This window comes from Alosa pseudoharengus, unplaced genomic scaffold (genome assembly GCF_046254945.1).
Source record: "Alosa pseudoharengus isolate Yale_2024_CS ecotype anadromous, Long Island Sound unplaced genomic scaffold, YU_APseudo_1.1 YU_APseudo_1.1_scf_2, whole genome shotgun sequence".
NCBI lineage: Eukaryota > Metazoa > Chordata > Actinopteri > Clupeiformes > Clupeidae > Alosa > Alosa pseudoharengus.
The window spans coordinates 7,137,397-7,152,468 of NW_027468663.1; the positions used below are offsets into that span (position 1 = coordinate 7,137,397).

At 42.2% G+C, this 15,072-nt stretch overlaps 1 protein-coding gene across 1 annotated transcript; it reads left to right on the plus strand.

Annotated features, from left to right (window-relative positions):
* Positions 1-712: 712 nt before the first annotated feature.
* LOC143135002 (histamine H3 receptor) lies at positions 713-14,302 on the plus strand. Its single transcript, XM_076295730.1, has 3 exons — positions 713-1,157; positions 1,531-1,697; positions 12,741-14,302. Exons 1-3 carry the CDS (start codon positions 911-913, stop codon positions 13,521-13,523), a joined length of 1,197 nt encoding a protein of 398 aa, XP_076151845.1. The 5' UTR covers positions 713-910; the 3' UTR covers positions 13,524-14,302.
* The last annotated feature ends 770 nt before the right edge of the window (positions 14,303-15,072 follow it).

The following is a 15,072-nucleotide window of genomic DNA, read 5'->3' on the forward strand; positions in this document are numbered from 1 at the left end:
ATTCATTGCTGCAGACATTGCAGAGGACTTTATTTTCAACACTTTATTTTTTATCAGGCCGTTTTTAAAAAGTAAATGTTCCAATCAATGATCCAGGCAGCACGTTTTCTTCTCTCTCCTTCATTTTACAGTCTAATTTTTACTGACTAGAACGGCTCGGGGTCAAAGGTCATACGGAATCGATTAATCTGCACTAATTTTTTTAAACAGTTATTTTTTCTCAAATTAATTAATCGAAATTAATCAGTTATTTTGACAGCCCTAATATTTATATTTAAATCTTAAATCTCAGACTATACTGATATTGCACTATTCCTTCCCTCTCTTCAAGTGTTAATGTATATTTTTATATTGTAGCCTATTTTATCTTGCCTACAGTATGTCTGTTGATGGCAACCTTGACAGGAACAACAAGGAGGCAGACATCCCTAGGATTTGCGTTTAGGCCTCCCTCTATAGCCTCGATTGAGCTACAGAGCTACTTGTTGATAGTTTGTGGAAATAGCAACACATTTGGCCACAATTATAACTATAGCAATTACACAGTTTGGTGCATTGATAGGTCCTATAGCCATTTTAAGAGTTAGTTCAAAAAATATTTATTAACCTCATTCAGTCATTCACGTTAGGATAGAAGTGGGCGGAAAATAAATACTATGTTCGGCGCATGTCATATTCGACAGCGGTCATTCACACTTCCACACAGCAGCGGACCTCACTTGCTAGGGCCAGATGGGCAAATGAAGACGACGTGTGGAGCGTCGCGAACGAATGCATGAACGATGCACACATGAATGAGCGTACTCAAAGTCGAATTAAAAAGGATTAGTGTAGGAGTCTGACTTTTTGACGCTTTTGGTTACTTATTTTCAGTTACAACAGCATATTCTCTGTTTGATGCGCGACGATAATGGGAGGTGACGCAGCTGTCCTAAACGCCACACGGAATGTTATGGGCAACAACTCCACAAAATTAATAGATGAGTCCACTTTTGCCGGACCGGTGATGGTTATTCTGGCGGTGATGATGGTCACGTTGGTAGTTGTGACGATCTCGGGCAACGCGCTGGTCATATTTGCCTTCAAAGTTGACAAAAGTTTAAGGAGGCAAAGTAACTATTTTTTCTTGAATTTGGCGATATCCGATTTTCTTCTTGGTGAGTAGGCTAAGTCACATCACCTTCATCCTGTATATTTCATGATATTTGATACAATGTGAGAATATGTTGCATGGTATGAGAGAGGCTATTTTTTACATGTCTCTAGTCTAATAGCCTACAAACAGGATAAGATGGCTGAAGATAGAGGCTATTTATTTGTGTTTCCTGTTGGTTTAAAGTGTCCGTAAGGGACACCCGCATGTCACTCGCTCTGGGAATTTCAAAACAGACGGTAGGCTATGATTCAGTTATTAGGCTACCATATTCTGAAAGAAAGTAGCTTCAGACAATAAGAGTAAATCAAATATTTGATAGATGAGAGATTTACTTCATTATAAAACTATTAAGAATAACATTTCATTTCACCTAGGTGTTTTCTGCATTCCTGTGTACATCCCATACATCCTCTCTGGTCGATGGATGTTGGGTAGGGGACTGTGTAAGCTGTGGCTGGTAATGGACTACTTGCTGTGCACTGCGTCAGTCTTCAACATCGTCCTCATCAGCTATGATCGTTTCCAGTCTGTTACCCAAGCGGTGAGAGAGAGCGACAGAGAGAAGTAGCCTAAGCTTAGAACCAATGTGACAAAGTCCCCTATTGATTGATTCTAGATATGGCCTGTATATTTTATTGTCTAAGACCATTATGCTTCACCTGGAAATCTTAGGGTGTTGCTAAGGCAGTGCCTTTTAATTCCATGTAATCTTTTGGAATACATGTTATGCCTACCTGCAATAATTGGATTGATATCGGTCCTTATGATTTCTGCTGTATTGATTAAATGGGTTACCAGGGACATGGGTTACTTTAATCATATTGCAATCAGAGTTGAAGGTTTAATCAGGCTGATAAAATACAGTTGCAGTAGACCTACGACTGTGTTCACACAGGTGACTTAACATGTTTTAGAGTGAACCCAGACAAATCTGTGAGCACATTTGAATTTGCTCTGCAGATCTGCCTGGCCCCTTGACAACAAAAGAAATGGACAGAGCCACATTGTAAGACTTGAATGGAGAGAAGTGAAGTCAATTTGAACCAGTTTCCTATTCCTGTTAGGTCTGCGCATCCTCAAAAACAGTTTAATGACATAGATATGACTTTGCACAACAGGCTAAACACGGTAAATCGTTTGGTAGCTGCGCCTAGAAAGTTGAGAATGTGCAGTATTTCGAGTTCGAGTGCAGGTTTTGGTAGGTGGTCACTGAATATTTTTATAATATTTTTGGCTTTCCCATGGGCCAGATTACCTTCCAGCTTTTCTTTGTCAATATGGTTACTTCTCTCCTGTGCGATGAAAAGTCACATGTTCATGATATGATTTTTAGCAAAGGTTTAGAAATGTTTTGATTACGGGGTCATAAAGTGAGTTTATGACCTCCATTAGGTTATAGAGACAGTCTGGTGTATGAGACTGTCTACAACGATGTACTTCTCTGAAAATAAACAATGGCCACATAAAGGTTTAAAACGCTTCAGATTATTTGATGTTAAAATGATGCCAAAATGAATAGGGGTGAGTGTGGAATGCTAGTGGTCATTGTGACGGAGTGTCGTCACTACGGTTGAGTATGTGCTCTGACTGCCAGAGCCTGCCACTTTGGCGTTGCAGTCAAGCTGCATGGTTAGTGCTCCGGAGACTTGGCTTCAAGACCGGGTGGGGTCACTGCTCTCTCATTTCGCTATAGTTATGTTTTAACCTCACTCCCTCCCATAGGTGGTACGCTTTCGAACTATCTAGCCACTTTCCCATTCAAGCCCATGTCCAAATCACCAAAAACCCAGGAACCAATCACAACCATTTATTTGCCATGGTGTGGGCTTTATACAATCAATGACAGAGGAGTATGGTTAGGAGTGCTGTTGAACACAACCAATGACTGCGCTGATGGCACCAGTATTAAGCAACACAGATGTGTATCTTCTTTGAAATTGAGTAACCAGCTGTATTTGAAACCTTAGTTTACAAGAAAGATGTGGCTGGTCATGAACTACTTGCTTTGCACTGTGTCAGTCTTCAACGTTGTCCTCATCAGCTATGATCCAGTTTGGAGATTTTCTGGACAGCACTATGCCACTCCATCATGACATTGGGATTTATGGCCTTAAGTCAGATTTAAGTGCCCCCACCACATAGACGCACGAAAGAAACATCATCAACACGCCCTCTCACGAGGTGCGAATTTTGACCGCAGGTTCTACGCTTCATTCAGACACAGCACATTTACATAATGTCCGGAGGAAATACTGGGGGGGGGGCAGTAGAACAACCGGCTAAGTTTGGACTTCCATATGACCGTTTATGTCGTTCAGATATACGGCCCCACCGTTTAACATCCGCAGAACCTCCGGACTCAGAACGTATGTCTGAAAGGGCTTATTGTCTCCAGTCTGTTACCCTGCGGTGAGAGAGAGAGAGAAAGAAAGAGCAGTAGCATAAGCTCAGAGCAAAGGAGCGCAGAAAGGATTCAGTAGGAGTTTAATGTACAAATGTAAGTTTAATTTCACTGGTTATACCCTTGGAAATCGGAATTAGGCAAAGTTTCTCCAGACTATAGTCCTAGTAATGAAGATGCATGCAACCCTGGTAACATTAGAGTCCAACGAGCAGCATAAGAAATATTATTCATTCAGTACGAAAGAGACATCAGTGAAACAGCTAGATCAAGACAAGCAATTAGAAACACTGGTAGAATGGTGAAAAACGAAACCCAGATTAAGATCTAAGATCTTTAAAATAATTGAGATATTGTATGAGGCCATAGGAAATGCAATGTTCTAGTGTACTAACTCTGGAAAAGCCAAAAGGGCAGACCATGGAAAGCCTCAAAGCCTAAAATCAACAAAGAAAAATACTGCTGTGAATTCTACAACCCGAAATCAGGTTTTTATGTCAGCTGTCATTGCTCTGGACTGTCCTTGGACAGAAAAAAAGAGTATTATCCAGTTAGGCTCCATTTTGTTCAGTCGAGAAACCAAGTGAAAGTTTCCCATTTGACATGGCAGATATCTGGTGACAGATAACACACAATAGCAGTGGGAGAGAACTCCTGAGAGAGCCGTTTAAAATTGTCCTCTGACTGAGGTTTTAAGGGGGAGACATACAAGCTGTCTGTAATTTAGTTCAGACTCCATCAAACTGCACTGAAAAGAAACCAAGTGCAGACCAAAACGAGTATGGGCTTTACTTTTGAGCACAGTGCAAAGGGTCGTTCACAGCAAGAACGATAACTATAACAATACCGGCAAAAAATATCACTAATATGAATACCAAAATCCACATATAAACTACAACAATAACGACATGAAGAACGATGTCATCAGGGTTCATTTCAGTTTTCATTATCGTCATTGGGCCTCATTCACCAACCGTTCTTACAAAGAAATTTGTTCTTAAAACCCGCAGTTTTTACGAAGATTATGGTATTCACCAATGGTGTCTTGTTCTTAGGTAAGAACAGAAGAACACTCAAGAGCATTCTTATGCACATTTGAGAACTGACTTGTTTGTACAAAATCAATGGTTATTGCATTGCAGGTGTAAAATATAATAGAATTTAAATTACAACTATATATTTTATCATAATTATTTTTTAATAAAATAAATCCCACTATTTTACAAAGCATTAATGTATTTTAGAATAAATAACACAACAAATAACACTTTCACTTTTTATATAACGACTCACTTTACTGTTCAATTCCTGCAGCATTGCTTTCACTTCAAAGCATGTGTCATATACGGTAATCAAAATTGTCTTGCTCAGTTTATAGTATATGGTACAGTGTTTCCCACAGAATTGAATTCCATTTGTGGTGGATGGTTTGAAGAATTAACTTGAATACAACAGTTTTTTTAACAAATAGCACAGTGTGGTTATGATGCTAACCAGATTTAAGCACAATTTAATACAACCTGGAAAATCATTTTGTGGTGGTCAATGTTGATATTGTGGAGGGCCGCCACAAATAAGTCAATGTATGGGAAACACTGTGGTACAAATGAAAGCTGGTGCCTCAGCCTCAATTTGAGTGCACACTGCAGTATCATGCCCTTTTATGGTAATTGGCAGGGCGTTTAACTATGCTAATTAAGAACAATTGGCACGCCCTATCAACATAAGAAGAAATGGGATTCAGCATGATAAGAACAAAACTGCGAACGATTCTGAGGTTTAAGAACACCTTCGTGAATCTGCCCAGGAGTTTTCGTATAGGACCTTCTTAAGAACACAGTTAAAAAAATTCTTAGGAAGATATTGGTGAATGAGGTCTTGGGGTTAATGGCTCTTAAAGGAGAATTCCAGTGATTTTTCACACAGATCTGTTTTTCGAGGTCACCGAGTACTGTCGGTATGGAAATCCCCCCCGTAAACAATCGGTTCTACCTTGCTCGAGTTGCTGCAGCCAACAGCTACAGCTGCCAGTGCTACACGCTGAACATGGGGGCTCATGGACATGCCCTCAGAGTGTAGCACTGTAGAGTATAGCCTTAGCTGTTGGCTGCAGCAACTCAAGAAACAGAGATCTATGTGTAAATTTGCCAGAATTCTCCTTTAAATAGTATGAGTTAGGCATTCAAAACTATTTTGGCCCCTGGTTACATTAGTGTCCCCTTAGATTCAAATCCACAGCCTCTGTGTGTTGTGTGTGTGATGGATACTTTATTGATCCTCAAGGGGAAATTCAAGATGTGTGTGATCTGTATTGTGTGATCTGTATTAGCGGTTCAAGTTTCTTAGTAGTGGCTGGGGCAGAGCCGAAAGAGGAAATCTGTTCACCGACTCTGGCTTTTGTAGACAGGTGTAAGTCAGCTATGGCTGAACAATTGTGAAAATCATCCACATGTTGTTTCATATGAAATGAATGTGTTTTAACTCGTCCTCAGTCAGTGAGTGTAATGTACAGTAGGTGGTTTTATGTTAACCATAATAGTAATAAGCTACCTCAAAAAATGCAGAGCCCTTTGTGTTGGCTGTTAAGACACCCATTGCAAGGGTTGTGTTATTTCCCACATTCTGCAAACAAATGACTGTTACGGCAGGTGAAGGGAGAGAAAAGGGACAATGCCATTAGACTGGAATGTGCCTTGTGCATCCTGGTCTGTAAGCTTTTCAGCACAACACATATAGAAAAGTCTACAAAGATTCGTGGAGCTAAGGAATATAATACATACAATATAGCACAGCAAAAACATCTTTTCATTCTGCACAGTTATCAACCTTGAGTGCAATTGTCCCCAAGTCTTGTGCAACACTACTGCCAAACAGATATAGGGAATCTGTTTAGTCTGGTAACTATTTAAATAATCACTGGAGATACAAACCCATCCTGAGAAGTCACGTTTCACTTTAGGGTAAATGACTGATTTGCATAAGCCTCCATAAGATAATGTTCCTGAATTCAGGGCAAAAATAGTTAAGCTGTATTTATAGTGGAGGTCTGCACATGGTGGAATGAAGGTATTTGCATTGAATATAACTGAACTAACTGAAATAACTGAACTGATCCTGTCAGGGTTGTGCAGGAGGACGCAAATGCAAGACTCCACCAGGCAGAATTACAGACAAAAACAATTTAATTCTTAACACAAACATTCAAAGACTTACTTACAAACAGGACTTGGGCTAGACAAGGTGAAACAGAGACGATCCGACGAGAAACAGGAGGGTAGAAATACACAGAGCAATTAACAGAGAGAGGACTGGACGAAACCAACGAGACAATAACAGGGAACAGGTGAGGAGGCAGAAATGGAGGGAAAACAAACAAGACAGGAAGCACAGACCAAATAAGGAGATGGGGCGGAGACAAAGACAGATGACCGGCAGGTAACACAAAGCACATGGGAACAGGCAAAAACAAACACAGGACAATACACAAAATGGCCACCAGGGTGGCACAAACTCCAACAGTCCGGGCCAGATCCTGACAGTACCCCCCCCCCCCCCCCTCTACGGACGCCTCCTGGCATCCCCTGAAAAGTCCAACCAGGGTGGGCGGAGGGGGCCTGGATGGAGGGACTGGTCATACAGACTGTGACCACGGGGCAGACTCAGACGGGGCAGACTCAGAGGGCTTGGGCAGGGAACAAACAGACAAAGACTGGACAGACTCGGGCAGGACGACAGACTCAGACACAGGGGCAAGGGAAGGGACAGTGACAGGAACAGTGACTGGGATGGTGACTGGGATGGTGACCGGGACAGTAACAGGGACGGTGACTAGGATGGTGACTGGGACAGAGACGGGCACGGTGACGGGAACAGAGACGGGAACGGAGACTGGCATAAAGACGGGGACAGGGACAGACCACTCAGGAGAGACAGGAACAGAGAAGGACTCTGGCAGAGTCGGGGCCGGAGAGTCAGAGAGAGGTGGATCCGGCTCGGGCAGAAGCGGGGCTGGACAGACGGGCAGAGGCTGGGCTGCAGGCGTGGCGTCGGGCAACTGGGCTGCGCACTCGGCTGCGGGCACAGGAGCGGGCGCCTCTGGGCTGGGCACAGGAGGCATGGTGTCGGATGACTGGGTTGGCCGACGCTTGGCACGTCGCCTCCTGGAGGGAGCCTGAGGGACCTGGATGAGTTCTGGGGGGAACTGGAACTCAGGCTGGGGTTCTGGACCTGAAGAGGCCGGCTGAAGGTGCAGCACGCCCACCCTAAGCCCTTGGCAATGAGCTGGAGGGGCAGGGTCAGGCGGGAGACTAGCAGCCTCACTGGAGGGAGCAAGGAGCAACTGAAGGCTCTTACCCAGACCCGAGAGCTGGTCGGCCAGGGTAGCCATTCCTGGAAACTTCTGTAGCCAAGGCCTTGAGGAAATGGTCCTTTCCATCAAGGAACAAATGGCATGCCGGAGCTCCAAGTCAGTGGACTTCACTAGCTCGGAGTTGAGCCTGCTGAGGGTGTACTCCACTTGATTTAGCTCCTCCATTGGGAAATCCAAGTCTGCTGGGTCCATTTGTGGTCGGATCGTACTGTCAGGGTTGTGCAGGAGGACCCAAATGCAAGACTCCACCAGGCAGAATTATGGACAAAAACAATTTAATTCTTAACACAAACATTCAAAGACTTACTTACATACAAACAGGACTTCGGCTAGACAAGGTGAAACAGAGAGACGATCCGACAAGGAACAGAGAAACAGGAGGGTAGAAATACACAGAGCAATTAACAGAGAGAGGACTGGACGAAACCAACGAGACAATAACAGGGAACAGGTGAGGAGGCAGAAATGGAGGGAAAACAAACAAGACAGGAAGCACAGACCAAATAAGGAGATGGGGCGGAGACAAAGACAGATGACAGGCAGGTAACACAAAGCACATGGGGAACAGGCAAAAACAAAAACAGGACAATACACAAAATGGCCACCAGGGTGGCACAAACTCCAACAGTCCGGGCCAGATCCTGACAGATCCGTCATTATTAAAGCAAAGATTCATGGAAAAAATGACAATGTTGCTTAGAGGGAAGTTGTTTAGGGAACATGAAAGCAATGCTCTGTGTGTAAAACCAAACAGTTAGGCTGCAGATTTGAATCTTTGGAACATGTCCATGTTTAATGTGATTACAATGGGAAAAACACAAAAGCTAGTGATATTTCTTTTGACTCAATCATCAAAAAGAGGTCTGAAGAGTTTAAGAACATACTCTACTCGATCAACTGTTTGCCCTGTTGTGTCATAATATTTATGTCTTCCCTCTTTGTATTTAATTCTAATAATGGATAATGTAGGCCACAGAGACAGTTCTTTAAACAGCTCTCTATTTTAAGACCTGGTCTCTCTCTGGAGAATAGGTTTTTGGACGCTCTCCTTTAAGTCCCTAGAGGTCATAAACAACCATTGCTCGGCCATTCATTTCAAAGCACAAAGAAACACATTCAAGACTAATCAGGTGAAATACTGTATGTCCAAAAAGCTCTATGAGCAACACAATCTATCAACAGAAGTTCAACAAATAGACAGAACAATTGAATAAGTATATATACTCTTTTGATCCCGTGAGGGAAATGGCCAATGCTTAGAAAGGTTGTATACCTCTCTCTTTCTGTGGTCAGAATGCATCCTCTGCTTCTACAGTGTACCCTTGATTCACATTGTACCTTGCAAAATGTTGAGCTGCTTTTGAAATCTAGTATCGCTCACCCTATTTTACTCACTTTTCAAAGCTTTTTGCCTGAATATAAATCCGGATGACATTTTAAATTTAGACAAAGCACCCAGCACCCAGAAACATAAAATAAAACCAGAGACTAACTCAAAAACACATAACACACATTTCCCATGCAAAAACATGGCCTCACTAACAGTAACAAATGCCATTGAAAAAGTTTGCTAGCATGCTAACTGTTATGAACTGTTATGAAGTATTATGTTATGAAAGCTTTTCTCAAATTATGCTTGGGTAATCGTCCCAGACCATATATCTTGATAAAGCAAAACCTGGCAAGCAAGGTGGAAATGACAGGTGTGAAGATGAAACCAAGTCTTTTATACAACACTATATGTAAATAGGGGTCAAGCTGTAAAGAAAATATTTCATGTTCCAGCAAAAATTAAGCATCTTCTAATCTACATCATAAAAAAGGAGAAAGAACATGCTGTGAGAAATGGTTCAATTTTATTATGTTACACACAAACTTACAAGCCACAGCTGGTAACCTACCTGTCCTCCACATATTTACAGCATGGATTGTACAACCCTAAAGTCCCTAGAGGTACACTTCTATGGAGGCCCAGACCCTAGAAATGGCTACCTAGACATAAGAGGCTGAGTGGAATTAATGTGCTTTTAAATTCATTTGCTTTCTGCTGTATTGAAGTGACTGGATAGTGTCCTGGCATTGAACCACAGCCTCCTACAGCAAACTCTGTACTCTTTGACATGCAGAGTGGTAGACAGAAGATTAAGGGGCCTGACAATGAACCCTTTTTGTTTTTCGAGCAAAAACATAACATTATAGCAATGAATACCAATGGGTGTGAAGCATCTTCTCCCTTTCATCTCTGTGGATGCAAAGAACTGTTATCTTTGATCCTCAAGAGTCTGCTCTCCCAGGGCCACTCTAGTAACCTCCAAATGGATGCTGTCTGTGTGCCACACACCTTGAGTGGGAGGGAAAGAGAGAGAGAGAGAGAAAAAACAATAACAAATGTAAGCATTAGTATGGGTAACCAATGACAACGGTAGATGAGTATAAGTATATATTATATACTCTTTTGATCCCGTGAGGGAAATTTGGTCTCTGCATTTATTCCAATCCGTGAATTAGCGAAACACACTCAGCGAGGTAAAGTACACACTAATCCCGGCGCAGTGAGATGCCTGCATCAACAGCGGCACTCGGGGAGCAGTGAGGGGTTAGGTCCCTTGCTCAAGGGCACTTCAGCCGTGCCTACTGGTCGGGTTCGAACCGGCAACCCTCCGGTTACAAATCTGAAGAGCTAACCAGTGGGCCACGGCTGCCCCCGTGCTTACCACCTCCTTTAGATAGACAAAAGATTCACATCAGTGTTTGTTTTTTTAATAATTACCTGTTTGTGGGAGATTTTAACTCTGTGTTAATTTATTGGGTAACACTTTACTTGACAGTATCAACATAAGAGTGACATGACACTGTCATGAACATATGACACTGTCATGACACATGAACCCTAACCCTAATCCTAATTCTAACCCTAACCCTAACCCTAATCCTAAACCTAACCCTAATCCTAACCTTAATTTGTTACAAAAACCGAATGTCACTTAATAACAGAAGCGTTATGTCATAAACGTTTATGGCTTGTTTATGACATGTTCACGATAGTGTCATGTCACTCTTATGTTGATACTGTTAAGTAAAGTGTAACCATTTATGGACACATTTTTTCTTCAATGATTCACTGTTAGATCACTTCCCAAATGCTCAGTGTCTGAAATATGGAGGGTCCTTGCATGGCATGTAGTGTATATTGAGGGTATATTTTCATTTCTTTTACATTTATTTGTTGTTTTGGTGCACATGGATGAATCTTAAATCCAAGGAAATGGTGCCACTGTCACCAACACAGAAAATCATACTTCTTACTCACTGGTTGATGCTGAGCGGCCCCTTGTCTTTACACTCTGAATGCTTTTTAGTTGAACACAAAGCTGCACTGTTGCTTTTAGGCTCTTTTCAAAACGAGTTGAGTGCATCTGTGGGCACAGGTGAACAAAGCACTTCATGTCAGTCACTTCTCTCTCTCTCTCTCTCTCTCTCTCTCTCTCTCTTTCTCTTTCTCTCTCACGCGCGCCTGCTTTCCTATGCATAATCCAGTGTCATTTAATTATATATATATATCTCTTTCAAGTGCAAATGAGGACACTCAACTGTTACCACCTGCCATCAAATGTGTGGAGTAGTCTAAAACCACTCCTAACACTTGCATTGGTGAATAAGGGGCTTCTCAAGTATTAACTGTATGTATAGATTAAGACTGGTTATCTATAAGGCAGACAGACATGCTTAAGGTAAAAACAGAGATTATGGTGTAGGATTTTAGATTGGGACTGGGATCAATTTGGCATACTAATATTTATAAGTCTATGAATTATTGCTGATCAACACTAAAACTATTGACTATGAACATATTGGTTGGACATGAACTGGTCAAATGGCTCGAGGGGTTTGCTGTGCAGTGATCTGGTATTGATAAATGAGAGCACATGTATTGGGGTGGTATTAGTGTAGTGGTCAAGCAGAGATGGGCAAAAATACATCAAAATGTATTTTCAAATAAAACATCAAATACCCTAATTCTAAGTGTATGAAAATAAATTACAAAATACAGTAGCCACGCCATGTATCAAAATAAAATACTGTATTTTTGTATTTTGAAAATTAGCAAATTAATTTTGTAAACCTTCCATATCTGTCTATTTAATCTATTCCTTCATCACTACACTGACTCTGTTGATAAAGTGGGCAGTGTTTGAGACCAAACAACTATACTCTGCCTATGAGAAATGCCATGAATCTGCAAACAGTCAACAGATCAACAATGCTGACCTGCCTGTAACATCTCGTAGCCTATCAGGCAACTTTTTGTGCAATGTTGCAGGGAACCACATACAGTAACATACCGGTAACCATAAACGGATGGTTAAAGTTTTCAAGAAACTGTTTGAACAACTTACACTTAGCACTCATCTTGCACTGGATCATCTTCCTGAATCTCAATATTCCGATCACAAGTCTGTGGAAATTACTAAGTCAGCACCGATGTCATCACACCATCAAAAGTAATGGTTTTACCAAAAATATTTGCCAATATTTTTAAACTACACACCCATAAAGTATTTTGAATCAAAATATGAAGCCATTTTCTTCAACCCAATCAAATACAAATGACAAAATACTATTTTGTATTTAAAATATGTATTTTAAATCCACCATTGTGCCCTTGAGCAAGGCACTTAACCCTGAGTTTGGCCCTTGTAATATATAATATGCAAGTGGCTTTAGATAAAAGCATCTAAATTAATAAAAATGTATAATTGGCCTCTGCAGTTGTATATGGAGAGCTTGTGTTTACTTTTCCTCTATTCATTCAGGTGTCTTATCGTGCAAAACAAGGGATGAGCAGGCCAGCTCTTGGGAAGATGATTGCAGTGTGGGTGCTGGCGTTCCTTCTCTATGGACCGGCCATCCTCTTCTGGGACCTGGTGTCTGGTCAGAGCTGTGTGCCCAAGGAGGATTGCTTTGCAGAGTTCTACTACACTTGGTACTTCCTGCTGAGCGCTTCCGTACTGGAGTTCTTTTGCCCGTTGATCTCAGTGGCCTTCTTCAACCTCAGCATCTACTTGAACATCCGCCGGAGGAGACTGGGCAGTGCCAAGCCCCGGGCCACGGCCAAGGCGGAGGTCTCCTCCCCGGCCGAGAGCGTCCGGCTCTCCTCTCTCCTCTACCGCCACTCCCCGCTTTTCACGTGCAAGAAGGCGGCGGCAGCCGCGCTGGCCCATGAGGAGGAGGACAGGGGCTCGCTGGGGTCGCGGGCGTCGTCCCCGCCGGAGAGCCGCGTGGGCAGCTGCGGAGTGCCTCAGCGTGGCTCGCGGCTCAGCCGGGACAGGAAGGTGGCCAAGTCGCTGGCGGTGATTGTGTGCGTGTTCGCCGTGTGCTGGGCTCCCTACACGCTGCTGATGATCATACGGGCGGCCTGTCAGGGCCACTGTATTCCTGACCACTGGTATGAGGTCTCCTTCTGGCTCCTCTGGATCAACTCGGCCATCAATCCCTTCCTGTACCCAGTGTGCCACAGTAGTTTCCGCCGCGCCTTTGCCAAGATCCTGTGCCCGGGACGGAGGAAGTCCAGCAGACATCTCGGCAAACCTCCTTAGTCCCTCAGATCACTCTCTTTTTATTAAAAGCGGAATGCAACGTAAACAATATTTGTTGCATATTAAGCTGTCATGTTCTTTGGCATCACAAACCACTCACTGTGCGGGATACTGTGCAGGAAGCTTCTGCAGGAACAAGGAGAGTAGTTACATTGATTACTTCAGAAAAAGTTGATGTCAGTTTTGTCATTATTTATTATTTATCTGAATCTGGTCCTTAAGTGAACAGTTTTTGGGGAAACTGTAATTAGCAATGTTTTCTGGATTATTGTGTCATGCTTATTTTTTTTTACCTCATCGCATACTGTACCTCTCACTCATGGTATGATCAGCTATGGGTTTGTGATGTTTGTGTATTTGTATCTCTGGGATTTGATCAGTTGATGGATGACTGTAGTCCGAACATAATGGGTAAAATTGAAAAGTGAAATTATGCATTAAAGTGAAATGTACTAGGAAATAAAACAAAATGAAGTAAAATGTGGCATAATATCATTCAGTGAGCTTGAGTAGAAGGCACAGAGGAAGGGCTGATATGACTTTTTTTGTGCAGTATTAATGGTAGGTTTTGAGCCGAATACATGACATTGTATGGACACAATGTAGATCAACAAAAAACATTACATCACTGCAAGTCTCGTCACGTGACAAATGTCTATGTAACTGCAGAAATAAAATTGCGTCTGTTAAAGCAAAAATGGTACATGGTGTATTCTAATTAAAATCAACAAGGATCCCTATAAAAGTCCTCTCACATTCAGAAATTCTCTGACATTCAGTTAGCAAAGCTGACCACTTGAAATACACCAAGATAGTAATCAAAACACCAGTAATGGCAAGTTGGAAGAAGGATCACTGCATAAACTCACAATGTCATCCACAAAGACCAGGAAGTCATCCACATTCACCTTATTCCGTGAAGTGTATTCCTTCAAGACAAGATGACACCCTTTGGGACACAGAATAAATAAGGTGGACGAAGATCATAAATTCAAATGTAAATGGCAGGGTCATGGAGCCAGGAGATTAGGAGCAGGACAGCAAGGCAATGCAGCAGTTTAGGGTCTGTACACCCTGTTTCCCCAGATAGGGATGGGTGTATTTGCAGATGATAGTGTAGTCAGAGTGGAAGTAAATGGTAGTGTAGGCCTATTTCATCAGTTCAGGGCCCAGGAAGGACATAATCACCAAAGACCCTCAAAATGCTGTGCACACGATTTTGATTCATTTCACATGCAACAGGACTATGGTGATAATCTGTTAATCTCTATCATAACGTTTTCTTATTGTGGTTCCACTTTCAGACTGAATGGTCAGGAAGAAAGTAAGGGACGCAGACAGTTATGTTACGATAATGATATGATATAATAAAGAATGGTTGCAGGTTTTATTTGATGCTTTGTTTCAATTTATTTTTGTCTTCACAATTTGATGTCTCCCTTTTCTGTGCCCTTACAATGGCTCAAGAGTGCCCTCTACTGTCAGACATTGAGCGCAACATCAATTTATATGTCTACTTGCTAAATATGTATCAAAATGAGATGTAATG